This window comes from Cebidichthys violaceus, unplaced genomic scaffold, assembly GCF_023349555.1.
Source record: "Cebidichthys violaceus isolate CVI_PGR_0920_01 unplaced genomic scaffold, fCebVio1.0.p SCAF_22, whole genome shotgun sequence".
NCBI lineage: Eukaryota > Metazoa > Chordata > Actinopteri > Perciformes > Stichaeidae > Cebidichthys > Cebidichthys violaceus.
In genome coordinates this window covers 10,983,955-11,011,567 of record NW_027176395.1, presented here as the reverse complement: position 1 = coordinate 11,011,567, position 27,613 = coordinate 10,983,955, and the positions used below count along the sequence as shown (strand labels likewise).

The following is a 27,613-nucleotide window of genomic DNA, read 5'->3' as shown; positions in this document are numbered from 1 at the left end:
TGTAGTATGACTGTGTGTTTATTTTGCTCTATTTAAAATGCAGTGGCTGTATCACAGTTTGCAGTCATGCTGTATTGGTCTGTTCTTGTTACTTTGGCCACACTTCTGACTACAAAAGTTGCAAAAGTTTGTAATAAGGTTTTTAAACAGTACATTTACTCTAATCTCTCCAAAAAATAGCAGGCCAACATGGATATTGCTTCATTTTGAGTCGTTATGAGTTGGTATTTGCTGCTATCTAGTGGAGGTTGAAGTCATCGCATGTTGTAAACCATTCGATTAAGACGGATGACCATTAATCGGTGTTTGTCTCCATCTGGTGCACAATAAGAAGAATGCAGTTTATGAGCGGACGGGATGTCGTCATGTTCACGCAGTTTGTACGTGCGCGTTCACGATGGAATCCTGTGCTCTATGCGTCAGCTGTCAAGCCATACACACGCACATCACTGTACTGTCTCTGTGCAACATTTGTTTGGACAACGAATGAACCTGAGATTCCACAGAGACTGGAGCACCAACAAAGTATGGTGACTGCAAATATTGCGCCTATCAAGCTGGACTAAAGCGACTCAGTGACAACAAAAGTGGTTTGACGATGGTTTAACGTTTTATTGGTGAAGAGGAGGAGAAAAGGGAGAGAACAGGTTTTCCGGTTGCAACGTTGCAGACTTGCTAATAAGCTAGCCGCGGAGTTCCACAACCGGCTTCATTAGCTTAGCTTAGCTAGCGAGCTAACAAACTGATGTAGCGACAGCTGTGGGGCACCAACGGCAATGCGGTGGCAGTTTGTCTGGAGGTCTTTAATTGTATCAGTATGACATGTTGTGATAGCCGTTGTGAAGTAATGGTGAGAGCTTTAACGTGAAGTGGCAGACGAGGAGGTAGTGTGTGGTTGGGTTGCTCATGTAACGTCAGTTATGAGCAGTTTCAACGTTACAACCAAAACCTCCACGTTCAGCTCTTCTTTGAGCGCCGACAGGACAGGCTCGCCGATCAACAACAACAAGGAGTGGGATTTGGGGAGCGATGTGTTTCCGTGCTGTCACGAGATGAGTCCCATGGACGACACGATGCAGGCAGGAATGTCCTCGGTCCAGTCGGGACTGGACGGACACCTGCCGCTCCTACACGCCAGACATCACAGCGCCCAGGACGGGCTGCTGTTGAACCTGAGCTCCCCGACGGCCTTCCTCGACAGCGGCTCTCTGGAGTACAGCGACACTGACGGCAACAACGCTGGTCCGTTGTTCGAGAGGAGGAAGAGGTCGCGGTCCAACAGCTCCAGACACCGCTTCAACGAGGTGGTCACAGAGCTCGGCGCGGAGGAAGTGCGGTGGTTTTACAAGGAGGACAAGAAAACTTGGAAACCCTTCCTCGGGCACGACTCGCTTAATATCGAGCGTATGTTTCGGAAATACTGTGAGCTGAACCCTGGCGCTGCGGGCTCCCAGGTCAGCTGCGGGGAGGAAGATTGCGGGACTAACGGCATGGAGAGCAGGGGACTTAACGGCGCAGTGCCGGTAGAGACGAGGACCAGCAGTGTACACGGAGGCCACGGGTCCGTGGACATATCCACCGTGTCCTCGGAGGAGAGGGACCCTGACAGCGTTGACATCTACGTTGAGCCTGTGTGTGTCCGGGGAGGGCTCTACGAAGTGGACGTTAAAGAGAGGGAATGTAATCCTGTTTACTGGAAGCGTGAGTATCATGGGAAATCATGTTTTTGCTTTGCATCAGTCACAAGTTATGTAGTTTCTGGTCTCAAAAGCATCACTGAGTGCATTTCCATCGGCTCTAATTCCTGTTGTGTACCTATACCTCATATATACTTAATATTCTGCAGTATAATGGCTGACAGCATGCAGATTAATGATCCACAGCCACTCACAGGTCATACAGAGACTCATTGACAGCAACATGCATCCCTGCTCCCCTTTTAAAGATACAAACTAGCATTTGATTTTCCATTTAGTTTAGTTACTGACTGACTCCTGCGTTGTTTTGCAGTTCTTTCACTGGTTAAGTAATTACTTCCTCTTGTCTTTTTGGAACATCCAAGCAACCCAGGAAGTCAGTCTATTAGACTCAGCTGACCTGTGCTAACTAATTCATGGATATTTCCAGGAAAGGGCCCCAGAACAAATGAAGGCGGTCACTAGTGTAGAGCCTCGGCAAACCTGACCTCGAAGAAAGGGTTCATGGGTAGCCGGTTCTTTTGAAGGTTGATGCCAAGTGACATTTAGAGAAGCAGTTATTTTCCTCAATGTTCCTGCTGTGGATGTTAAGTCCTTTTGTAGTCAGCTCAGACATTCCTGTGCCTTTTCAGCCTGGCCTATACCACTGAAAAACACAATGTCATGTTAACACTTAATGCCCTGTTGCACTACTGAGGTTGGAGGATGTTATTTAAAAAATCAAAAGCATATAAACTGGGACTGGAGAGAGGCTTGTTCATGCAATAGGAGATGTGGAGAGGCGGGGATGTTGATATGCTGTAATGAAAAAAGTAAAACATCCCCCCCCAAAAATACAATGGACTGAGGTGTTGGACCGTGTAAGAGCTTTATGTTTTAACATGGTAAAAAGGTCACTTAGAACTTGAAACATTGTGTTCTGTGAAGCGTACAGACTTTATCTTTATTGTCCAAACACGAACCACCTTAACAAACGAGTGAATAGTTGCTACTGTGAGCCTCTTATCAGTGTGTCTTTCTTGTGTGTCTATCTTAGCGTGGTTTTGTGGGCCTCTTTGGCCGTAGATAAGAGTATGCTCATGTGCTTTCATACCTTTTCCAGATGAGCAGTCTCACTCTGTACAGAAATGAGTCTTTTGCACAGAACTGCCTGTACAATCTTATTCACCACCAGAGAGTTGGTTAATAACGCTGCTCTCACTGTAATCAAAACTGTCCTCGTTCCATGAGCCGCTGAGACTTGGCCCCCCCTGGATTTGCCAGACTTGTTGAGTTGAGTGTCGTCCAGAACACAAAATGATGCACTCGGTTACTAAAAAGTGACTAAAGCATTTTAAATCCAGCATTGTTTACGCCCATGTTTACAAGCTCGCAGGCTTCCTCTCCCCTGCCTTTGTTGGCACATCACTGCATGTCTTGGCGTGTTACCACCACCTTTAGACGAGAGGTATAGTGGGAGTCATTTGGCATCCACACTCGTAGAAAAAAACAATGCCACGAAATGCAAAACAAATATGTGAAGTTTCTTATTCCACCACAGACTACACAGGCTCTTTTCCCCAGAAGGCTGGCTCCAAAACATTAAGTTGTTCTTTTGTATCTAAATCCATGCTTCTTCTTTTTTTTCTTTTTTTATAACTGTTTTACAGAACAAGACCATATTCCAGTCATGAGGGGCCAGTGGTTTATCGACGGCACCTGGCTCCCGCTGGAGGAAGAGGAAAGTGACCTCATCGAGCACGAGCACCTGAACCATTTTCGCGGGCAGCAAATGCAGGACACCTTCGAGACGGACCTGGTGGTCAGGACCGTCGACAGCAAAGATGGTGAGAGGAACGGAAAACTTAGAAAGATCTTTTAAACAACACAGCACTGAAGCATCCATTCTGGTTACTCAAGTCTGAATAAATAACTGCAGCTGATGACTTCATTATAACTACATTTGAGAGTGAATGTTGTGTGCGGTTTCGGGGTAGAAACATAAGGCCAAAACACATTATTGCTCACTCGCCAGTATTTTACTGCTGCATTCACTAACCCTGCAGTATTTTTAATCCAGGCAGGCAGGCAGTAGCAAAAAAAACCAAACGCATATATAGTGCTGTGTTAGGGCAATGAGTAGAGGAATTACTCTCATTGGCATTATTACTAATGAATCCCATTACAAGTAAAGTCAACATTTTCACAATAAACCAAAAGGAAAGCATTGTGTGTCATATATACAGTATATATAGTGACTTTTGCGATAACCCTATCGATTCAAAGTGGAGAGAAATGAATGGAGCAGGTGCTTCCATTCACATGAGTGTAGGTTTTGTCATGTCATCTTCCTGATGCAAAGCAGGTGCAGCTTCGGTACACTAAGAGGGCGTTCTCTCTCTGGCTCAGGCGAAACGTAGCAGGCTTTAGCTGTGAGAAGGCAATAAGAAAGAGGCTCTTTGATTCAGCCGTCTCCTTAAGGCAGCCAGATCTACAGGACCTTCACTTGGTGATGAATGTGTGGGTGTGTGAATGTGGCAGATAAACGGAGCGAAGCACAGAGAGAGGGAAAAAGATGCAGCAACCGTTAAAAGGGAGGGACAAAATGTTTAGTCTTGCAATCATTAAAACTGAGCAAATACGTGTGAGAGACAAAGATCATCTGGAACATTTATGCAAATTCATAAATCACCAGCCTAAATCAATTATTAGCAGTTAATGATCAAATCACCTTTATTTCCTGTAACCCTTATTGATTATATTTGAATAATAACTGCATAATGAATTGTTAAATTGCTATCAATTTGTTTCTTGTTTCTTGCACACTGTGACTGACATGTTAGGATCCTGTCACTCCCCCCTCCTCAGAATAAATGAAGTCCTATAAATAAAGACGTCAACAGAGCAGAAGGAAGTCACTTCACTAGGTCGGTCAGCCTGGCCTCGCATCGTCACCGTTTTGAGCGATGTACTCGTAGCTACCGGCCCTTTCCTCAGCTGAATCACAGAACTCTTGAATCAAAAGTGGAAGGTCAGCCCCGGTCCACAAGCTACTCGTGTACATGTACACATGACACAAGTAGATCTCTACGTGGAAGCAGGCTTATAAACAGAGGGCTCAGCCTCATAGTCGACTTGTACCTTTTATAATTCTTCTCAACATATCATGAAGTGAGAAATAAGTACATACCCTCATTAAAACCTAATGCCCGCTGTATTTTTTTTTTACACGTTCCTATGATTTCCTTTTACACATGGAACTTGAAACAGTGAGCATCTGTTTTGAAACCCTCCTGCAGCCTTTGCTGGCAGATTGCTTTCCACTCCTATATTTAGCCGAGCGTGAAAGCAAAGTGAGTGATAAATCCTTTTAATTCACCTTGTTTTGGTATTTATTACAGGGAGCCTTTACAGTAGAGTATTTCATCTTGGAGCTAATAATCTGAAGCACTCTGAGCCATAAGCGGGCTACCTTGAACTGCATTACAATTGATAAATGGACCATAAAGCCAGTGAGCTGTACTGCAGTACATACATTTACCCCCCCCCCCCCCCCCCCCCCGCTTTCTACTCTCCTCTCCCGTCCTTCTCTCTGTGTCTGAGTAGCTAGCTGAGACTAAAGGTTGGTAAAGCAGAAGGAAATATGGTAGGCCTACCAGCATGCTATGCAGGCATAACATCAAAATGTTCACCTTCATTATACAAATGTACTTTTGTTAGTGAATCGTAAAGGAGGCAGGCAGAACAGACGTAAAATGGTGTCTGCGTGATATAGTATTCTTTACTAAATAAAAGCTCACTAGTCGGGTTTTAGTGCTATCGTAGTAGATCTTTCAGATATCGGAAGAAAAAATAATGAATTGGATGACTTGTGAACTCGAAATTAAGAATTGTCCTTCACAAATGTTTTTCTTAATCAAAAAGAGGTTCAGTATCAGATCAAAAGTTATAGTATAGACGTTTTACAATAATAGTCTTTCTCCTCCCAAATTCTATTCACTTCAAGCTTGTGTGTGTGTGTGTGTGTGTGTGTGTGTGTGTGTGTGTGTGTGTGTGTGTGTGTGTGTGTGTGTGTGTGTGTGTGTGTGTGTGTGTGTGTGTGTGTGCGTGCGTGTGCGTGTGCGTGCGTGTGAGTGTGTGAGTATCGAGCAATAAGCCCATTGTGGAAACTTTAGGGTGTGTCCCTGTCTGTCTGCCTATCAGACGGCAGAGGAAAAATAAAGCCAGCGGGCCGGGCACAGGGTCATCTGTCAGCATAGTGCTTTTGGTTTGTTTGAGGTAGGCCAGGTCCACACGTTTGTTTGTGTACACTACATATTCAGCTGCATATTTATGTAACTGTTACATGAGGCTGGGAACACTGCATGATTGATAATAGACATATAAATATTAAAAGAACAATTAATCATCTGCAAACCAGCTCTTGAGGTTTTTGAAACATTTCGTCTAAACATGCCTTCAGGTGACCCAAAAGTCATGTGTGATCTTAACCCCCGAGGCTGAGCTACCACACCAGTGAGTTTTTCCTCATCACGTCCATATGAGGATTGTGTGTGTAGTAGATATTCCAGTCATTAGGGAACACCTATTCATATTGATGGATCCATCAGTGCTGTAATGCCCAAATGGACTTTACCGATCGCTTTTACAGCAAACAAACTTCCTGTGCACTCAGCAGGTCTCTCCTCCTCCTCCTCAGCCTTTCACCTCTGCTGAGGGAGACACTGCTGACATTTGCAAGTCAGATGTCTGTGTTATCACGAAATGAAGGATTTAGTCGAGACTTTGCTGATTTGATTAACCTAATGCAGAGAAGGTCTTTTTAAATGTCAGACATCCATTTACAACTGATTTAGTGATTCAATGATCATATGGCGGCTGTAAGTTTGATTTGAACTGGTATGTAATGATGGTAGGGCAATCATTTGAATACAACAAATATTTACCAATATCTATGACTTAATTAATAACTTATCTTTGATCTCCGTCCATTAGTGTTTTTTTGTAAGTGCTGCTGTGTGTTGTTAAGATAGCAGACAAACTTGTTTGGCTACTTTTCAAATATTTAAAAAAAAAAAGATTTGATCAGTATAATAAAACTGGATTTGGTTATCATCAACCATAAAGTCTTGTCAGTGTAGCTTTTAATCTACTGACAGAGAACATTATTTTGAATCATTCCTATACGTACCGTAGCCTTTATTTCGGACTCGAGTTACCACTAAAGCACAATTGCATAACTCAATAACTTTCCAAAGAAAGTAATGATTCACATCTTTACTCATCCCTCTCTATATGCTACAGTTCACCCAATGTTTCCTCGACTGAAAGATTGTATTCAACCACACTGCATGTCATTTTTCTCACCTGTCAAGCTCCAAGTAAGAGTAATATTATACTCTCACAGATCTATTTGTATGTTTGTTGTCATTATGTTCCTTAATATACAGTATATAATTATTATTATCTAGTATCCTATGTGTTAACCCAGTTGGAAACATAAGTTCTACGAGATGCTGTCAGTGACTTTTAAGGTTTTGTTTTTATTGTTATTTGTTTTTCACTTCTATAAAACTACATATGTGGTCGCTGAGCAACTTATTATACAACAAAGTTGTTTTTTAATTGTTTTCTCCTTATTTTAGTCATGCACTAATGTGGTAAAGAAACTTTCACCTACTATATAAAAGTTTGTTATTAACAAACTAAATGTTTTCCAATGATACAGTGTATTACACATTTGTCAAACGTCTTGATGTGTCGATCTTCACAGTGAAGACAGTAGCTTTCTGTAATGAGTGTAAAGCAGATGCTACGCTAGTCATCATGTCAAGCAGCGCTGCACTTTTTGACATTGTTTTAAGGCTTAGACCAGGCTCTGTCAGTGGTAACCTGATAGCAGCGCTACTTGATAGGAGTGATCAGGAGTGATGACAGCGGTAGCCTGTGTGACTGACGCCATGACGTTCATAGCCATTACTCACTCTCTCTTGGTTGTTAGTTCTCTCCCACCTGCCCCCTTTCTACCTCCCTTTTCTGTTCAAATGGAGTGGATATCAGACGAGTGCTAAAACTACATGTCACAAGCGCAAACGCTGCCAAGGTACTGTAAAATACCAAGTTATTTTTGTTTTTATTTGTACCTCTGCTGTATTGGATCTGCTAGCTTGTGTGCTCTCTCCTAGTCGATCCTAGATCCTCCTGGAACTAGATTTTCCTTTCTGTTGTGGTTCAGACCTGTTCTAATATTTCGAACTAGACCTAGGCTCAGTTAGAAATGGTTGTGTATAAATGGATTTCGGCTGCTCTCTCAGTTCTCCATTGCAGCCTTAACTGGGCCTAGTCGCTAGAGCTTCTCCCTTTGTGCTGTGACCCTGAGATTGGTACGACTACTGTTGCTGCTTTTTTGAGGAAACTTTCCTACCCGTCTCTCCTCTCCTTTTGCCGGGATAGTGAGTAGACAACATGGTTCACTCGACTGCTAGGGCAAGACCCTTTTAAACCAGTAGATGTGAAACAAGAAATGCCGGTCCTCAAAAAGCCACCCTTCTTTACCCCATTTTATCTCTCCGGCCCCGTCTCCCACTTTCTCATTGCTTTCTTTTCCTCATCCCTTCTGGCGGTTTGACTGTCATTAATGAACCATCACCAGCACTCGCTCTAAGAGCAGTGAACAAAGCTCTCTGTTGAGAGCCGTACACAAGTGATGAGCTGGACAGTGGAGCCATTGTGGTCCTCTACTATAGCCCCCTAACATGTCGAGTAGAGTCACCCTTTTAGACGTCCGTTGCTGTCCTGCTTCTGGGTGTATTGACCCTCATCAAGAATTCTAAACAGAGAGGTCTCAGGGTCTGTGTCCTCATCTCACAGTTAATCCAAGCGACCATTGACCTCAACAGAGACCTGCATCACACACTGCCTGGGTTGAGAGTATTACAGTATTGCTAGTACTACACTGACATTACATTAGGATTACACTAATACTCTGTCTTTTCCTTCGCTTCTATAGCCAGGAAAGAAGTTGGAACTGGTATCTTGCCATCTCATCGTTGAACAAATGTTCCAAAGCACAAAGTAGACGTGATTAGTTAGAGGGGCCCTTCCTTTTAATTTCTTTCTCCCCTCCCCTACCAGCTCTTTACTTCCTGTATATTTCCCAGACTCTCCCTCACACAATTTCCATGTTTCTCTTTTTTCTGTAACACCCAGTTCCTCCACACTCTTTGTCACATTCTCTGCCCTTCATCCCTAACTTTTTAGCCCTCATCCTCATCCTGTGTGTCCCTCTGTAATTCACCAGCAGTGTAAGAGAACGCTCTCAGTAAACTCTTTCAAACTTTTGTGTTTGAGCTCCAGCTCCTCTGTACATTCTGATCCCCTGCCTTTCCCCTACTTTCACAATGCATCGCCTTTCATTGTAAAACAGGAAGTGTCCTAAAAAAGCATCACTCCATCTTGCTGGTTACATTGACGCCTATAAATCCCATCAGACTCATATTTTGTATTGATAAAGCCAGCTAACAGGAAAACTTCACCATACAGTAGTTTCTATTCTAGCTGGACTAATACCTCCTGATTTACAGTGGACTCAGCTATGAATATAGCTCAACAGTCTATAGTGGCTTACCCCCCCCCCAAGTATAATAACAATGTGTTGGTCTCATGACAACTGCAACCGTCCCCTTTTTCCTTTACCCTCGCTTGTGATACCATGAGGTAGATGAGGAAAGGAGGCCACTCTAAACTGTTTGAGGCGAAGCCAAACCAGATGGTGAAAGGTTTTCTTCTCAGAAGAGTTGATTGTTCTCCTTCACTGCTTCTGCCATATATTCGTTAAGTGATATTCTGTGTAGTGGCAGAGGTTAAGCATGCGTTTGCTCTGCTGTTGAGTGGTTTCATTTGAGGATCTGCAAAAGATAAATGGAAACGCACGACTTAGGAAGCTGCATCTCTCACCTCAGGTTCCTCAGGACATGAGCTTTATTGTTTTATGTGGTTAGGAAAAACAATGTCCTTCCTTTTTGTTATTCCAAATTGAGCTAGTGCCCTTTACTCCTATGCTTCTCTTCCTTATAGCTAATTCTTCTTCCACACCCTACTTGTTCTTCTCCTTCAGAGGCTGCGATTCCTGTTCACACTGGTTGCCCTCAAAGTGAACATCTAAGGTGCAATAACTGCTTGGCCTCACATTACCCACCAGTCATGCTCGTCCAATGAAGAAATTAGGCTGCCAGGCTACAGAGGCCCAGTTTAACTTCACCATGTGACGCACAGACACATGGCTCTATCTTGGTTTATTAATTTACATGGGAAGTGGGAATAGAGACAACTAAAATTTGGAGCTTATCGTGTGTTATTTACTCCTTACTTCCTCGTATACTATATACACTAAGGAATGTCTTATAAAAGTCCAAATATTCAAGGATGAACGAGAAGATATAATACCTATGAAAAAGGTCTGACACATGACACAAGTGATTCATGTTACTCCTCTATGAAAGGTACAAACATATATTCAGTAAGCCCTGTATAGGTTCTCAGTGTACTTCACTGCTATTATTTTTTTGTGGGATTTCATTTTTACATTGTTTGTGGGACTATATTGTTACACGTGTGTTAGAAAAGTAATCTGGGGCATTTTTTTGTATTCCTCCAAGTACTTTACCCCATCCTTAAGGGTTTTAATCCCCCGATTGGTTGAGAGCCGTACAAAGAGCCACGACTGTGCACTGGGTCGTCCACCAATTTCATCCAGATGAACTTGACTGCACAGGACATTTAAAGGACATGCTGCAGAGACATAAATAACTCTCTCAAGTCAACCAGTTTCATTTATCGCTCTTCTGTAGCGAATGGCGTTTCCTCCCTATCCACACCTCTGCTCTTACTTGCCCAAGCCACTGCGTTTCAGTTTGAAGCAACAACATAGAGAGAAATTGAACTGTGGGTGAAATTAATTTAGATGTCTGCAGATAAAACATCTTCGGCCTGATGACGCACAAGCAGGACAGACAAGCAAGAGCTGAAATATGCAATCATGGTGTGCGATAGTTTGGTGTGTTTTTCTTTTCCGACTGCAGATCAATGCTCCAGACTGCATTTGATTGGGCCGTGAATAGAGTGTTCCTAGACCTTTGCTTCATCGTACTGCGTTTAAGATGATCACAACTTGGGTGTAATTCTCACAATGTCTTCACCTCCTCTCCCTCTGTTCTTTTGGAATTCGTAATCACATCCCTTTTGTATCGGTGATCCTTTTCCCTGATTTTCCCCTTCTCTTTGCCCAATTTCCCCCACACCATCTACCAATGCTCTCCACTCTTTCCTCTATTCGTTCATTCATTCACTCATCTCTCACTGCCCCCCCCACAGCCATCCACAGTAGGAAGCTGAGTCGGACCCATGTGGACTGGCACAGCGTGGATGAGGTGTATCTCTACAGCGACGCCACCACTTCCAAAATTGCACGCACCGTCACCCAGAAACTGGGCTTCTCCAAAGGTCTGTAATCCACACGTTGTTTTTTTTATCTTTTCCGTTAATAAGGTGCAGAAACATGATCATTCTGTATATATGTGTTTGTGCTAATAATTACGATATTCAACATCTTAGTTTCTTTTGTGCGCATGCTAACAGTTGCTAATTAGTTCCTACTTTTCTGCCTATCGAATGCAGACATGATATACTTATAACCGCATTGGCATTGTGTCGCCATTTTCTATTATTCAACAGTTGTTTAAACATGGCTGTGTATAGTTCAGTCTCTTAACTGGATTAGCCCAGAAAATCACCCAGTGTCCATCTGCTATTCTCAGGCAGGCGGCAGCTGCGGTTTGACCCCATGTTCGATGTTTGATCTGTATGGATGACTCTAAATCTGATCTACAGCTCTACTGTGCATTTTCATCTCCTGCTCGCAGATAATAAGAGGAGGAGTTGTCACTTGTTAGGTCGACCTCCTCTGCCACACACCAACTGCTCAGTGAGGGAAATCTCCTTAGTGCTATCTAGACAGCAGCACATGACTGGACTAGACTATAGATTCTAAATGCGGACACACGTTCAACCCTCTAAGCACGTTACAGTCACAGTCACAGTCAGGCTTTTATCTCACCTACTGGCCTCTTTGGACTCAGCACGTTACTTAAACACACATAGATATTTATAGCCTCCTGGTGATTGAACATAGTCGGGATGTGTGTTTGTTTTTTTGTTTTGCACAGAAAATACTGTACAAAATGTAAAATTATTTTGATTTTCTTACTGTACTAAACTCCCAGGCCAATTGCTAAATACAATAAGTAACAGTACGACCCTGTAATCTGTCCTCTTCCAGCGTCCAGCAGTGGGACGCGGCTTCATCGGGGTTTTGTTGAGGAGGCCTCACCTGAGGACAGACCTCCTCAGACTACACACATCGTCTTTGTGGTTCATGGGATTGGACAGAAGATGGACCAAGGACGCATTATTAAAAACACTGGAATGTGAGTTTTTAAAAACATAATGGGAGTGAGGATTTGCTTGTATGCATGTTGTTTTATGTCAGTAAAACTACAGAGTTTTTCACTTTTGTTCCATTAGACTGTAAAGGCAGTTTTAATTTTATTCGCACACTAACCATGAGTGTTTGATGAGATGTTTGAAATACCATAAGGTTTGTTTCATTTTCTCTTCTTTTTCAGACACAGTCTGTCTATCACACTTCTCATTCTGTTTTTCCTTTTCTAAAGAAAGCTCACATCTTCCTTCTTTTTACTTTGTACATCTATTTGTTACGACAAAAGTGCAATGATATCTTGGTTATATATTGTGCTAAAGCATTTTCCGTGTGTTCTCCGGCCCCTGATTAAGCTCATGTTACATGTTGTGATTAACCTGTCTGGCAGGTTGTTGTATCTACATATAACTTTTTTATCCAGCGCCGTCGCCAAGTATGCAACTTGCAATTTGTGGAATGCACAGTTCCAGTTTTCACAGAATAACTTTGGGGGGGGGGGGGGGGGGCAGAAGGGGGTCAAGGCTTAATATTAGTGGCACTGCCTGTCTCCTTAGAACCGCCATTGAATGTCTCACTCTCTCACACCTCATCTTTGTTCATCCAAGGCCACTCAGGGTGGAAATTCTTTGAAGCATTTCTTTCGATAACACTGCACCTGCACTTTTTGTATTTAGTTCTCCCCCTCTTGCCTGATACTTTGTATTTAGTGAGGCGAGAAACAATATGCATGCAACACAACATAGTGAAATATTATGTGGAGAACATAATACCCTTTTACATTCTAATAACGGGCAGAAATCTAAATGAAATATATATATATATATATATATCAAATAACTGGGGCTTATGTTATCTCAGTGTTAAAACGTGTAAATAACCAGTCACACCAACACCATGAATCCATATTTCAAGCTTTGCTTCCATGTAAATAGACTTGCATTTATATAGCGCCTTTCTAGTTTTCCATTCGCACACACACACACACACATACACACATTAATACACTGATGGCATAGGCTGCCATGCAAGGTGCCACCTGCCCATCAGCATCTACTCTAAATGCCCATCCACGCACACTCACACCGATGGCACCGCCTCGAATGCTTCGAGCAGCACAAACAAAATAAAATTTCTTCCCATTTTATTGGAATGCTGGCACAACCTTCAGAGACAGATGTCTCATAAACTTGGCACAAAATTATCAGCATGGCCTAATACTGCCAGCTGATCATTTAACCAGGCTGCCGAGTTCTTTTTATTTTTTTAAAGGCTGAACATTTTAATGGGGAACTCTTGTCAATGGTAGATATTTGTGTAAAGGTGGGGAAGTTACAACAACAGGCCACAACAATGACTTCTGCGAGAGAGACATAATCGAGCAAATGGTGTCTATTGTTCTCCTTTTTAAGAGTGAAACACCAATGAAGTCTCGCTGTAATCATCATCAGTGTCCAGGCTGTTGATCAGTTTTGAATTGTTACTTAAGCTAGGGCACAGTCCTTAGTGTGACGTACTGTGTAAAGACATGACCCCGACCCTGAATGGCACCACTGCACTGGCTCTGGACCACAAGCATTTACAGGCCGTAGTACAGAACATGCGGACCAGAGCCATGTGTGTCTCTGTGTCACTAAGTTAGCGCCGGGCCACTGGCTGCGGCTTAGGCCAGCTAAGCAGGTAAAGTAGACCAAGTGAAGCTGCAGAGCACATTAAGCCTCACTCTCAGCTCCCTGTGGATTACAGCAGACAGGCTTTCACCAGCCAAGAGGAAAGATCAACTTCACGGGTCCAGCCAGTTGCTTGTTTTGTTTTTATTTCATTTTTAAAACTAAACTAATGTCATCTCCGTGGCTTTCTGAGAGTCATCAGCAGCAGTGAAAGGAAGTTGTGGGGGTATTATCCTATTAAACAAAAACGTGTTCTTTTAAAACCTATTTTAGCGAAACTTAGTATGTAAAAAATCATTGCCCAATTAATACCAACCTAAGAGCTAGTAGGATCAATGTGGGAGCAACACAGAAAGCTCTGTAATGCAGCGCTCCACCCTCTTGAGAATTGACACACAAGCCTGCAGATAGTCCTGTCAAAACTTGCATTAGGTGCTCCATCCACAGACCAGTCGCCTAAAAGCCTCCATTTACCCATATAAACACCCTACCTCACCTCTCTCTCTCTTTGTGTATTTAGAGTGTGCTGTGAGCTAATGCTGCCCCATATAAGACTAGTAGCATTGCAGCGTGTGTGTGTGTGTGTGTGTGTGTGTGTGTGTGTGTGTGTGTGTGTGTGTGTGTGTGTGTGTGTGTGTGTGTGTGTGTGTGTGTGTGTTAGTTTGTGCGTGCGTGCTGCATCAAGGAGTAGCAAAATGGGCGTCATTCTCTTCTTACCGACGGTCTTTAAATTGTGTGAGAGAACGAGTGCAAACACAGACTCTCTAGTCAGTCAGTAGCAGGGCTACTGATGTTCCTCGTCCTCTCAGAACATTATAATACACTGCTGCCCAGGCAATCAAGCACTTAGCTTGGATTTTGTATCAAAATTGTATTGGCAACAAGCAACATATACCAAAATCCACTCTTATGTAATCAGGATGTCAGTGTGCAATGTTATCCTCATACACTGTATGGTCTTCTTTTTGTAATGTGTCTTTTCAGGCTAAGGGAGGGTGTGAGGAAGATGGAGGAGAAGCACTTTTCGGAGCACAACGACGAGCATGTGGAGTTCTTGCCTGTCGAGTGGCGCTCCAAACTCGCCCTGGATGGAGGTCAGTCAGTGTGTGTCTTTGAGACTGTGCTTACATGTATGCATGTGTTTATTTAGTTTGGTTTGTACTTTAATTGTGAGCAGTGTTCGTGTGTTTTTTGTTAACTCTGTATATGGTGGATTCCTCGCTCTTTCCTATCGTAATGAAAAAGTTAATGAAGCATAGCCGGAGTCATCCCTTTACAGAACTTATTATTTTTATGTACATTTAAGTATTTTCTACTCTATGTAGTACCCTGACTAAGGATAAGTACCTCCTACAACCCAAATTCAAATGATCAAAACTATCTCTTTAATTCCTCTCTGGCAGTGTCAATCAAAACGGAACACTATTATCTTTGTAAATGTGGATTTTTATTGTTGCGCTGTTTTATTTTTTTTTGCATTCGATTTTGTAGGTAGGGCTAACAAAGTGGCCACTGATTGTATGAAGTCAGGCACCATCGTGTGGCTTTGTTTTCGTAGATACGGTTGACTCAATAACTCCAGACAAAGTGAGAGGACTGAGAGATCTACTCAACAGCAGTGCCATGGACATCATGTACTACAACAGCCCCCTTTACCGGGACGAGGTGAGAGTCACACACTTCCTAAAAAAAAAAAAGAATTGATTCTTCTCTGTGACCCCACTATTTCTACTGAAACTTCTTCACTCCCTCCAGATTACCAAGGGACTAACACAGGAGCTAAACAGACTGTACACACTTTTCTGCTCCCGGAACCCTGAGTTTGAAGAGAGGGGAGGCAAAGTGTCAATTGTGTCTCACTCGCTCGGCTGCGTCATCACCTACGACATCATGACGGGGTGGGATCCTGTGCGCTTCTGTCAGCAGGAGCATCACGCTGTGGAGGAGGAGCTGGACCTGCGCTGGATGTCCTACGAGGAGAAGCACGTTTTGGAGCAGCTACAGCTCACGAGGAATAGGTAGAGCTCGCTAACGTGGGTCTTCAGGGACTCCTATCACGGCCTTAGGGGTTGAGTGTGTAGCTGTAAAAATCCTAAAGGCATTTTTGGGGTGAATGTGGTCAAGATCTCAGGTTTTTTAATTCACAATACACGTTTCGAAGGTAATTTTAAGTGTAGTAAAAGGTGAGTTCTTCTCAAAACAATATCAAACCTAGCATTTGTTTTTTGTATTTGATGAGCAGCACACATGAACATGCTGTTCATCACATGCTCCATTTTCAGGTGGCAAATTGTGTTTCCTGCTTGTTTTTGTGAGGCGGCAGGGTATTGTGATACCTCATGATCAAATGGAAGGGAAGAGGCTTTTAATATATTTCCCCTGCACCACCCATCGCCCTGTGTTTGTAATATCATTCAGTGTGCGCACCGTTACTTTAGTGAAACAAGAAGCCGCTGGAAAAATAAGTTGTTGATCTCCGTGGTACTGAGATATTTTTTTGTAGCTGATGGGAGAAATCAGTATGTCTAGGTAGCTTGAAGTTATAATAATGCATACGTGGATATTTAGAAAGAGAGAACTTTCCGAAAATGTTATCATATATTTTCATTTTCTGCCTCTAACAGGTTACAAGAGTTGGAAAATCAACTCCTCACACTGGAAGCCTCAAAACCTCCAGCACGCCCAGCCCTCAAATTTAAAGTAAGATGCTCAATTATTTGAACCTACTGTGTATGTGTGCTATTACATATGTAATATGTAATATATTACAATGTAACGTGTATTGTAATAACGTGTGGTAAAGCTGAATGTATATTATTTTATAATGATTACTGTTCACAGCCTTGTGTTCACAACAAATGATATCTATGTCAATAGTAAGGACTCACTTTAGGACATTTCTATCATCTTTTATCTCACAGGTGGAGAACTTCTTCTGCATGGGTTCTCCTCTGGCCGTGTTCTTAGCTCTGAGAGGGATCCGGCCTGGTACCAGCTGCCACCAGGACCACATCCTACCCACCGCCATCTGCAGCAGGCTCTTCAATGTCTTCCATCCCACAGACCCTGTGGTCAGTGTCCCCTGAGTACCCCAGCCCATACAGATGCTCTTTCTCACTCAGGCCTTTGACACCAAGTCAAGATTTCCTATTCTTAATTATTTTTGACTATAGCCCAGTCCGCACACATTTAGGGTGTGATTTTTGAGTAGGAATTTGCTGTTTTTAATGGACTTGCCATTTTCCACTGCACTCGGCTAATGGAAACCAGACCTTTTTAACTCACTCAGTAGGATGTTGAAATTGAAAATGTGCACTGTTCGCATTTGACAGCTTGTAGAAGTGAAGACATGTATCTGTCCTGTAAGCTAACTGAAGTTGTATTGATCTGTTCAGGCCTACAGACTGGAGCCCCTCATCCTCAAACATTACAGCAACGTTGCACCTGTTCAGATTCACTGGTAAGAACTTACGTCTTTTAGCACTTGAAGTTATTCCTTGTACGCACACAGAATGTTTTCACAGCATGTATGTTTTAATTGTTTGGGGTTTATTTTTTCTGTCAGGTGTAGTGCCATTAATCCCACACCTTATGATGAGCTCCGGCCTATTTATCTGAACCCAGTCAAAGACCCGACATCTGACACGGAGAGCATCCCCAGCCCGAGTACTTCTCCTGTACTCGCCCGCAGGCACTACGGAGAGTCCATCACCAACCTGGGCAAGGCCAGCATTCTGGGTAAGACACGACCATCACTTTTCAAATTCAGGTCCAAATTTGGCTCTTGTGGTGTACTCGACTAAATCAGTCTTTTAAAGCTACCTCATGGTGAAGAATACAGTACCAAAATGTATGTAGGACTTCTTGTTCAGAAATGGTTGAATAAGCCAATAAAAAAAAACATATTTAACTATTTAAAAATGTGTAAGGATAGACTGCTGTGATGAAAAGTGTGTGGGGTGGAGAAGAAAGGAGTAGATCATCTCTTTTTAATACATACAACGGCATAGGGAAATAACTGACAGCATGACATTCAGACAGCAATGGGAAGCCCAGAGAAACAGCTGAGCGAATTCAGTTTCACCCTGGAGATGGTCCTTATTCCACAGGTAGAATCCATCCTCTCCTATGAGGTTCAATATTTGTGTTAACTGAAACGCTCACTTACTACATCAACAGTGCCATCATGTGGAGGGATAGAGAATGGGTTTATACACTTTGCTTGCCCTATACTTTGAAATATATTGAATTTAGAAATGAAATAAAAGCAGAAAGAAAGGCCTCACTTCCATTCTTTTTGTCTTTGCCCTGAAACTTCAACCCACTCAGCATATCTGTTTTTCTGTCTCTCCTTCTTCCACAACCAATATAGGAGCAGCAAGCATAGGGAAGGGCATCGGAGGTATCCTCTTCTCTCGTTTCTCCCGCTCCAACAGCCAGCCATCAGTCTCTCTGGGACTGGAGGGAGGAGCGAGCACTGAGGAAGAGGAGCAGAAGCGGACAGAAAGCCAGTCAGCATACGGCCTCTCCACCATGATTCGGCCCACCTCACCCATTACTGACACATCATGTGAGTTCACTTAACCTGTCCCGGCACTACACAACCATGGCAAACGTCTAACATTTGTTGGTGGGTTACAAATCAGTTATGATGTCTCTATTTCTGTCTTTCAGTGGAGCTGGAGCGGCGCATTGACTTTGAGCTCCGGGAGGGTCTGGTGGAGAGTCGCTATTGGTCAGCGGTGACCTCGCACACAGGTTACTGGTGCTCACATGACATAGCGCTCGTCCTGTTGACCTTCATATACAAGCCGAAGACCGCACCTTCTGACCCAGCAGAAGAGACTCCGGAGCCGGACTGAGGCCGCACATTCGTCACACTTGAATGGTGTCTTATAGCCCTTAAGGGGGGTATGTCAACTTCTTGACAAGACACAAAAATAAACCTTTTTTTTTGTTTTGTTTTATCTCCCTGTGATCCCGCACTTTTCACTTGTGGGAATTATTACTGACAAACAAGCATTTTTGTCTCTTTTTTTTTTTTGTGTGTGTGTAGTTTGTACACAGTTGCGCACCCTAAGGGTGAGAATGTTGGACTTGGAACCCCTAAGGAGGTGCACCCTTGGCCAGTATGACCCCAAGCAACACATTAACATGGATTAAGGGTCTAATAAGTTTAATCCAGAAGAAGAGAGTTCTAAGTTCAACCCCAAGTCTTCAACCTTAAACAGCCGCAGCCTGTTGATAAAGTTAATCAGAGCTTGAATTCAGCCTCCCCCGCAGACTCATTGTGGAGCCTTGTGACACACATGCCTGACCCTCGGTCGCTCAGGCTTCGAGTTCTGTGTCTGTTCCTTTTACTTTTAAATATAACTGTCAAAATATTGTAATTTTATCTTTAAAATAAACCTTTTAGCTTCTACATCTCAAAAACGTAATGCTAACAAGCAAATGCAATGCCTTTCACAATGATCCAAATAGTTTTTTTCCGAACAAAAACTTAGGGCATTATCCCATTATCAATGTTTTTGAAGTATGAAGAAAGGCATAAGAAACATTAAATTATTAGCTATTGTTCTTTCTCAGATTTTTTTCATGTTTGCCTCTTTTTAAAATTGTTTGACTCTTTAAAGATTTGCACCAAATAAAACATGAACAAAGCGCCACATTTATATACTGCACAGTCAAACAGTAACTTTTTTTTAAAGTACCAGGTACAAAAATGTCTTTTACTAACACGACTGTTACAGCTAAACAGCCAACAGAACATCTTCAGTTCTCATGTGATATTTGCTTTACATACAGAGGTTTACAACAAGAGTCGGACATGTATAATTATTTTCCTACACCCAGTTTTTTTGTTTTTTTTTTAAACATTGATGTCATTCACCAGACTAAAGGTCTCACACAAAAGAATCACAGTCATTTAAACTACTGCTTCTGTTAAGCATAAGTTATGGAGAGGATTTTCTGTGCTATATCTTTATATTGATACCCAGATGAAATTAGGGGTACTAGATGTATTTTTTCTTAAAAAATAAATATTTTTCCTAGTGATTTTCAGGCTCTTGTGGATATAAACCGGGATCTCATCTCTGGGAAAATGGAATTCAAACTTGCGGCCAAATAACATTTATGTGTCTAGCTTATTAGCTGCTTGGCATTAGTAGTTTTAAGGCATATCTTACAAAAAAGTAATTGACCTATAGGGTTAAAAAAAATAGCTTCTTTATTGTTTTGGATCTCTTTTGCCTTTTCTTGTGACCAATTTTCACTTTCATTTGAGTAATATACATGTCAGCTTGTCTCTTTATTTCTGTTTTTACTCTTGGGAAAAAAAACTAGACACCAGACTGTGTCTTTGCCTAAATGACACTATTTGCAAATTTACTCCAAAAGAAAATGTAGACAACTGGAGACACCAAATCAAGATTTCTGTTTTCTAAAAATGACATTTGCTGCTTATCATGACTCTTGCCTTGGGTTTGTCAGAGCCCTTATAAAAAGATATAAAAAGATACTCTCGTAATGATGGATTGTACATCTGTCGAATGTGGTCCTTTTTAAAAACATGCCCAGTAAAGATTATGCAGAAGTTAGACCACCTACTCACTTTGTATGGCGTTATATTAATAGTAAATGGATGCTGGAACAAGACGACATTGCAGAGAGTGCCAACACACATCTAAGAAACTGCTTTGTGTTTTGTATTGAGTAGAAAACCACTCATGATTGTTTATGGACTTCTGATGAAATCATTTATAAGACATTTGCAATGGATGAAGAAATGGAATTGCCCTCAGATTGGAATTAGTCACATGTGACAGGCTTGATTAATATCGGTGTCAAAATTTTCTTTGTGTCCTACTTGTATCGTAGTTATCAAAGAGCTTATTTTTTAATTTGCTTTGGTGCAAGCTGCTGCTTTTCTTTTCCACACAATCAAGGGCTGTTGTTGACCGGTCTACCACTGAATGGAATCCATTTCTTGGTATTTAATGTCTGTGTTTTTTATGCAAAGGAAACCAGGCTGCCTCTCAGACGACCGGATAGGTGACAATAAGGGAGAGCAATGTATGAAAGTGTTTCTATGTTTGATCTGGTGGATCTCGCCCATTCATCAGCTATGAATTGCACAGAATCAATGTAGAAAACAGCCCATTATTGATGTTTTTATTTTTATTTTTGCTGAGCATGTGTTACATTGCAGCAGTAGATGCGGAACCCACTTTTAACACGTAACCTGAACGGTAGGCTTGCAGTTTGCCTTGGAGACCTTAGACATGTAATGCAAAATACAAGGACAATTCCATTGTGGCCTCTGGATCTTTATGTCGCACTGTGTTGGGTTCGGTCACAGCAAATACGTGATGTAAGAGCGTGGACAGACCATCCTAACAATGACGACAATGTTCCTGTTTTGTGTTTCCAAAATGTATGTTGACTGTGCACATTTTTCATTCTCACAATTATTGATTTAAGCACAGGTTTTCAACTGTGTTATCTCTGCTTGCAAAAAAAAGTAACTAAACTGGAGAGCATTTAACTTTTGTCGAGACACGTCATACTTTTGACCATATGAGCATTTAATGCACAGCATTCTGAATGAACAGTCTATTTTTTGTTTCTTGTTAAAGGCACCGCAAGCATCAGGGAAATGTCTGCTGTGGCATGTTTTGTCAATCCATCACTGCTGTTGTCAGTTTGAAGCCATTATTGAGAAAGAGAATTAAGTCACAGATGTGTTGTCAGTCTTTTTGATGTCCAGTAGTAAATAAAGAAGGGCCTGCAGCCATATGTATTCAGTCACTGGTTGAGAAAGAGAGAAAAAAAAAAAGCATTGAAATTTATTGTGGGTTTATTGAATGAAATGTGTTAATTTTGTGTCAGGTACCACTGTTGCTCTAACTTTGAATGGATGTCAGGAAAGTGTTTTTGTTTGTCCTTAGAGCTGTGCAATAACCCATGCCTGTTATGGATTCTAACTGCCATCCAAAGCACTGTATTTATTTCCTTTTATTAAAGCATTTCTTTTTTTTGGATACAATACTTCTTCTTAATCTGTCATATCTCATGGACAATAGTGGGAGAAAGAAATAATTGAATTTGGATTCTTTTATTTGTTTATGCTGTCGCGTAGGAGGCTGAAATCAGCAGAGGAAGATGGTCTCATTGCTCATTTCCAGCCTGGTTTAGGCGGAACAATGGAGCTATTTGTTCATCTGAAACTCAGATCAGATTCTTTCCAAGGCACCCCCTGGTGTGAATAACAAAGCTGACTTATGGATCATGAATAGGCCGCATTGTAGTCCACGAGCAGTCATGGCTTCCACATGAGTTAATCGCCTTTTAATGCAGTTTAGCAACATCTGCAAACGCCAGGCTGCACAGATGGGACCGTTTAGAACAGAGGTGATTCTCATAAATAATGCATTTGGCCCTGCTGTTCTGTGTTTGTCCAGAAGAGGTCAGTCATCTATAGGTAATGCTGGAACAAAGACCCCTATTGATCTGTTGTCCGGTGCCCTTTCTCCATTCCTATTTCTATCTATTGCCCATAACTTATTGAGCTATTTTGACAACCGTTAATGCTCTCATTTATGACTTGATCGAGGCTTTTTTTCATGCAGAAACTCACTCATTTAATATCACCAACTACAATCCCAAAGCTTAAAAACCGACTCCTGCAGAAAGTGTAGACCTCCCCTCACATCCTCCACCCTCCTCTGCCTCAGTCTTTCTCCTCTTCACCTCATCATCATCATCAGCGGCCAAGCCATGCTCTCCCCTCCATCTGACTCTCCTGCTCTGCATCTGACTGACTCAAATGTTTACTCTGCAATTAAAACACAGCCTATAAAAGGCAATGGGTCGGGTGCCAGACACTGACGAGGGGGTCGGAGCTGCAGGGAGAGAGAGGAGTTATAAATCGCTTTGATGCCGGGCCGTAGTCTGAAGAACCAAGATTCCTGAGCTGGAGGATTGGAGCTGAGCGAGTTCACCGGGATACGAAGCCAGAAACACTGATGATTCATGGGCCTTTACTGCAGACCACTTGGAGAGTGTGTGATGGAGTGTGTATTGTGGAAAGAGAGGAGACAGCAGCCTTTCTCGATCCCTTCTCCCCCTCCCAGCTGATCTTTTTTGTTTGAATGCACTCGTAAAGTGCCGTTATTTATCTGCAGCAGTGAAGACGTAAGCAGCAACCTGCAGACGAACAAAGCCATCATCGTCACACACTGATGATATGCTATTGTATACAGTGACGCCCACATTACAATTTTGAATTTGGCGCAAATAGGGAAAAGAAATCATAAAACACAAGATATTGGCATGCACTGAGGATTATTGTCTCATACAGGGCTAGATATGAGAGACTGCTGCAGACAGTTTTAGATGTCTAACGAATATTAGCAAAACAAGAGAAGGAGTTTAATATGTGAAATTAGGTGAAGTACTACTTAACTACAACTTGGAAACACTGACACATTACTTTCATCTCTCCATCTTGTGAGAAGTTACATTTTTCTGCAACTGTATGTCCATGTTACTCTCCAGAATGCAATTTTATATTAGAAAAAAAAGAAGTGAAATATGTTTGACAAACCTCCACCTGGACCAGGTATTCAGCATGCTGCTTGAACATATGTGTTGTGTCAGGATTGAGAGTAGATCTCTGTTTACCCTGGCTCATTCCTACACCTCACAGTCTACTGTGGGGCTTTTAGTCTCAATGAATTAGTCTACACTGAAAAGACAAGTGGTGAAACACATAAAAGGGAGATTTTGGAGAAACTTTTCAGTTATTAAAACTGTAAAAGTGACAAAACCAGAGTGCCTTGTTATGTTTGTGCCGTTATTCCCGGGGCTAAAGACCCAAAGGTCCCTGGATGCTGCTGTAAGGCTCAGCAGCATTATTGCCATAAAAGGCAGCTTGAGATCTTCACTGCATGTCCACATTAAAGTTTGTACTGTAGAGGGCTGCAGTTTGAAGAAATCTGTCAAATCTGCAAGTTTGTTGTTTGTTTGCCTTTTTCTGTTTACATTTAAATACTATGTTGTTGAGAGTTATTTTATTTATCTTTTTTTCACAAAGCCAAAAGTGATATTGACGCTCACATGAATACATGTTTTTTGGCAGATAGTTCTTAAAAGCATTTTAAGAAAGTAAATATTGTTTGCATTACTTGCCAGCACCTGTAATCACTATTTAAGGTCCAGAATAAGATTTAATATTCAATTAAATTATGCAATCCCCCCCCCCCTCAAATGTGGAAGTGTTAGTAAGAAAAAAAAAGAAATCACATGAACATGTCTTTAGTGGATTACAGAAGTGGAAAATATTTTAGATTGTTTTTGAGTGTTTGAAAATGTGTTAAGGCTGAATATCAGACCAATTTACTGGTAAAATAATGAATCATTAATTTAAAAAGCATGACTTGTATATCTACAAAGAAGCTCTCCGGTGGACAATAAATAGGTCAAAAGGGAGAAGTAACCCACAGTTCCCACTCCTGTGCAATCCTTAAATGTGTGCGTTAAATGTGTGTGTGCTAAACGTGTGTGTGCGGCGGTGTGAGGTGACAGTGGGGCCAGTAGGGGACCAGCAAAGCTCCCAGTATGAAAGGAAAAGTGGGATTGGAGCGGTGACGTTATATGCTGCTGGAAAGAGGGAGGGAGAAAGAGAGACGGCTGGACTCCATTAAGACGAAGCTTGCGGGAAAACTGTTTGGGATACTTCACTTCTTCAGCGACTTCTTCGGGCATTTCTTTCTGTTCTATTGTCTCATAAAGACGGTATTTATGATTTAAAGAGGGGGGACTTGTTCTGTACCGTGTAGTCGACTGTTTTAGTGTTTTCTTTTCGTCTTTGTGAAGGTGAGTACACAGATTTAAATGTTCCGTCCTCAAAGCTGCTAGTTCACCGCTATGAAATATGAACATGTTTTATTTTTTGTCGTACCGCTTCTGGTACATTTAACCCGCGCTTTAACTAACAACTCTTTTTGCTCATTTGAGCCAGTTTGTTTGGTTTTTAAACACACTTTCCGCTTGAACTTGTGATTTAACGACCGACTGAGTGAGTGTGCATGTAGCCGAGGAGCTGTTGTACGGACTCGGCTTACACTAGTAACCCCTCTGCCTATTTGTAAGAGTGTCTTTACCGTTATTTTTTGTTTAACAGGTGAACTGGCACTTCATCGAAGATACTAGCGGCCAAAGGTCCTTACTGAACTTGTAGCAGCGGTCCTCTAGCCTTTTGTTTGCCGTGTTTATCGATTAGACTGCTGCTTTTTGATCGCCTGGCCACTCTCTGTCGGACAACGTCACATCAAAGAATGACAGATAGGCTATAATGTAACTTTTGGCAGTGACTTCACACAACAGGGCGCGTCTTATTCCCAGCAAAGAGCACGAGGAGAGCCACAGCGAGGTTCATCTTCGTCCCTTTTCTTTCTAAATCGTCCGTGAGGGTCAAATGTGCTTTAGTGAGCTAAGATATCTCATCTGCCGCCACTGTAGTGTTTTCATAACCGTATGCAAATGTTGGAGGAAGTACGTCATACTTCAATAGAGTGAAAGAAGCAATAGCAGAGTGGAAAAAATACTCCATAAGCAACAAGTTCTGCTTTCAAAATGGTACTGTTCAGCAGCATATATATATATATATATATATATATATATATATATAAAATCCCCCTTTGTTCAAATTCCACACCTCTGGTTTGTAAGGTTGGCTTTTAAATATAAATCTGTATTCCCAGCCCAAGGTGACACACAGTAACTCTGATGTCATCACTATGAGGCCATCAGAATTACTTTTTAAGACTCTTTCCGGCATTACACAACTGTTACAGGTCGAGTAGTACCAACCATGAGTAGTCTTCTGACTTTGATGTGCAGTGATGCCTCCTAAGTGCACATGCGCAGAAATATCAGCCCAGGGGTCGGCTTGATATCTAACAGTTCTTTCTAAAGACCTTGCATGCGTGGGGCTTTGCACCACATTTATTACTTTCCAGAGGGTCAAAAAGGTTTCTTTTCACTCCGGTGTGACCGAATTTTCAGCTGAGCCTTCTTGACGGAGTGGGTCTGTTTGACAGGATGGCGCTGGACGGGATCCGGATGCCCGATGGCTGCTACGCCGACGGGACGTGGGAACTGAAGATGCATGTCACCGACCTCCACAGGGACGTGTCGCTGAGGGTAACCGGCGAAATCCACATCGGCGGAGTCATGCTGAAACTCGTGGAGAAACTAGGTATGTATGTATGCACGCTGCTGCTGCTGATGCTGCTGCCGAGAAAGGCCCACAGCAGTTCACTGTGGCTTTCAATAGCATCTGATCAATAGCCTTGATCTTAGTCTTGATTGACCAATTTTGACATGATAAAAATGACAGCAATCCACGAGGATTCTTCAGATGTAAGGTGCAATAGAGTGGATATGGTTGGCAGTAAGAAAAATCCCTTTCCTTTGACCTGATGACCCTCTACCTTGTGTCAATGGCGGACTTGTGTTATCTGTTCATATTTGTTGTAAGAGTACAAACTGTTTCTCAATACTGGCCAAAGTTTAGAACGAGACATTCTCCAACTTTGTCATGTCTTGAAACTTAAAGGCATGCTTTCTGCCGAGAACACTGAGAGAAAGCGCATGAAATCAGAGGTTGGGAACAAGCTGCATTATTCTCTTTTGTAGATACAGGCAAACCTATTTAGTGTGATGCATTTTCTAAATGTGCGGACTACATAATGAGTAATTATCTGGCTCAAACGCCTCTTACGAGTTTGTGTACTTTTCCTTTCAGGGGTTAATATTCCTCTTTGTTACCCTGCAGTGTATATGGGTCAGTAACCCAAGGTATAAAGAAACCATACACCCCCCCTCCCACTGTATCATGCACTGTTCTGTAGCTGCAGTCACGCACTCCACAAGTTTGGGTGAAAGTAAGCATAAGGGTCCTCTGTTCCAGCCACTTGAACACTGCCTTGTTTCATGGAGGCTGGAGAAAGTTCACTGGTGGCGGCGGTGGTGGTGGTGATGGTGGTGGTGGCGGCGGCGGTGCGATTTGGGAGTGACAGTGTTGTGTGTTGACGGTGCTCGAACGCTCGGCATTCCTGCAGCACTCCCAAGGTTTTATTCCCTGCCCGTGGTCCCGTTTTTAGCTCTCCTGTTAGAGCGCCTGCATAATTGAGCTCTTTGTTCTCTGCGGTCGTCTGTCTGTGCCGAGCAGCGTCCACGTCAGGCGAGTGCAGCGTTGCTGCCGCTGGTGTGGGACGACATGAATCCATTGGTCCTACAACTGCCAACGTCACTCACGGCCCGGCCTTATCCATTGTTTGACTTGTGTTTGTGCTTTTTGTTCCGCTCTGGTTGAAGGGTGACCTTTCTGGATGCGACACCTTCTGAGGTGTAATGTTGGGAAAGTCTTACAGTGGTGGCTAATTGTGAAGGAAGTTGACTGTCTTTCTATTGTGTTCTTCATTCCTGATTTCTGTTTCCTTTTCTTAAGGATGTAGCTATTTGCTGATGAACCCTTTTTTATCTTTTATGGATTATGGCTGTTTGAGATCATGACGTCCACAGTTGACAATAGTTTTAATTTGTTTACCGTGGTTGGCTGTTGATTGTTGTTGCACCAAAGTAAAATAACAGGACGTGGGCGTGTGTGGTTTTTCCACTGTCTTATCAAAAGAAATAGTGTAATTCCAGCCTCTGTTACTGTTATTCAACGTCCCTCCGCGTTATCGTACTACTACCACCTTTAC

General features: G+C 42.3%; 2 protein-coding genes across 6 annotated transcripts in view; both read left to right on the top strand.

The window, feature by feature from the left end:
• Window positions 1-454: 454 nt before the first annotated feature.
• ddhd1a (DDHD domain containing 1a) lies at window positions 455-21,890 on the top strand. 2 transcript variants are annotated; one of them, XM_068717888.1, is made up of 14 exons: window positions 455-1,701; window positions 3,347-3,523; window positions 7,678-7,779; window positions 11,049-11,177; window positions 12,013-12,160; window positions 14,826-14,935; window positions 15,400-15,506; window positions 15,597-15,859; window positions 16,466-16,541; window positions 16,763-16,912; window positions 17,237-17,301; window positions 17,407-17,579; window positions 18,214-18,411; window positions 18,516-21,890. In XM_068717888.1, exons 1-14 carry the CDS (start codon window positions 921-923, stop codon window positions 18,701-18,703), a joined length of 2,667 nt encoding a protein of 888 aa, XP_068573989.1. In that variant the 5' UTR covers window positions 455-920; the 3' UTR covers window positions 18,704-21,890. The 2 variants fall into 2 exon arrangements, with proteins under 2 accessions (XP_068573989.1, XP_068573990.1); XM_068717889.1 differs by lacking the exon at window positions 7,678-7,779.
• Window positions 21,891-24,471: 2,581 nt separating this feature from the next.
• The window catches only part of fermt2 (FERM domain containing kindlin 2), a 41,406-nt gene continuing 38,264 nt past the window's right edge, over window positions 24,472-27,613 (top strand). For all 4 annotated transcript variants that reach the window (XM_068717886.1, XM_068717885.1, XM_068717884.1 and 1 more), the window contains exons 1-2: window positions 24,472-24,719; window positions 25,946-26,103. In XM_068717886.1, the coding sequence (XP_068573987.1) occupies window positions 25,947-26,103 (157 nt within the window). In that variant the 5' untranslated portion in view covers window positions 24,472-24,719; window position 25,946. The remainder of the gene's footprint in view (window positions 24,720-25,945; window positions 26,104-27,613) is intronic.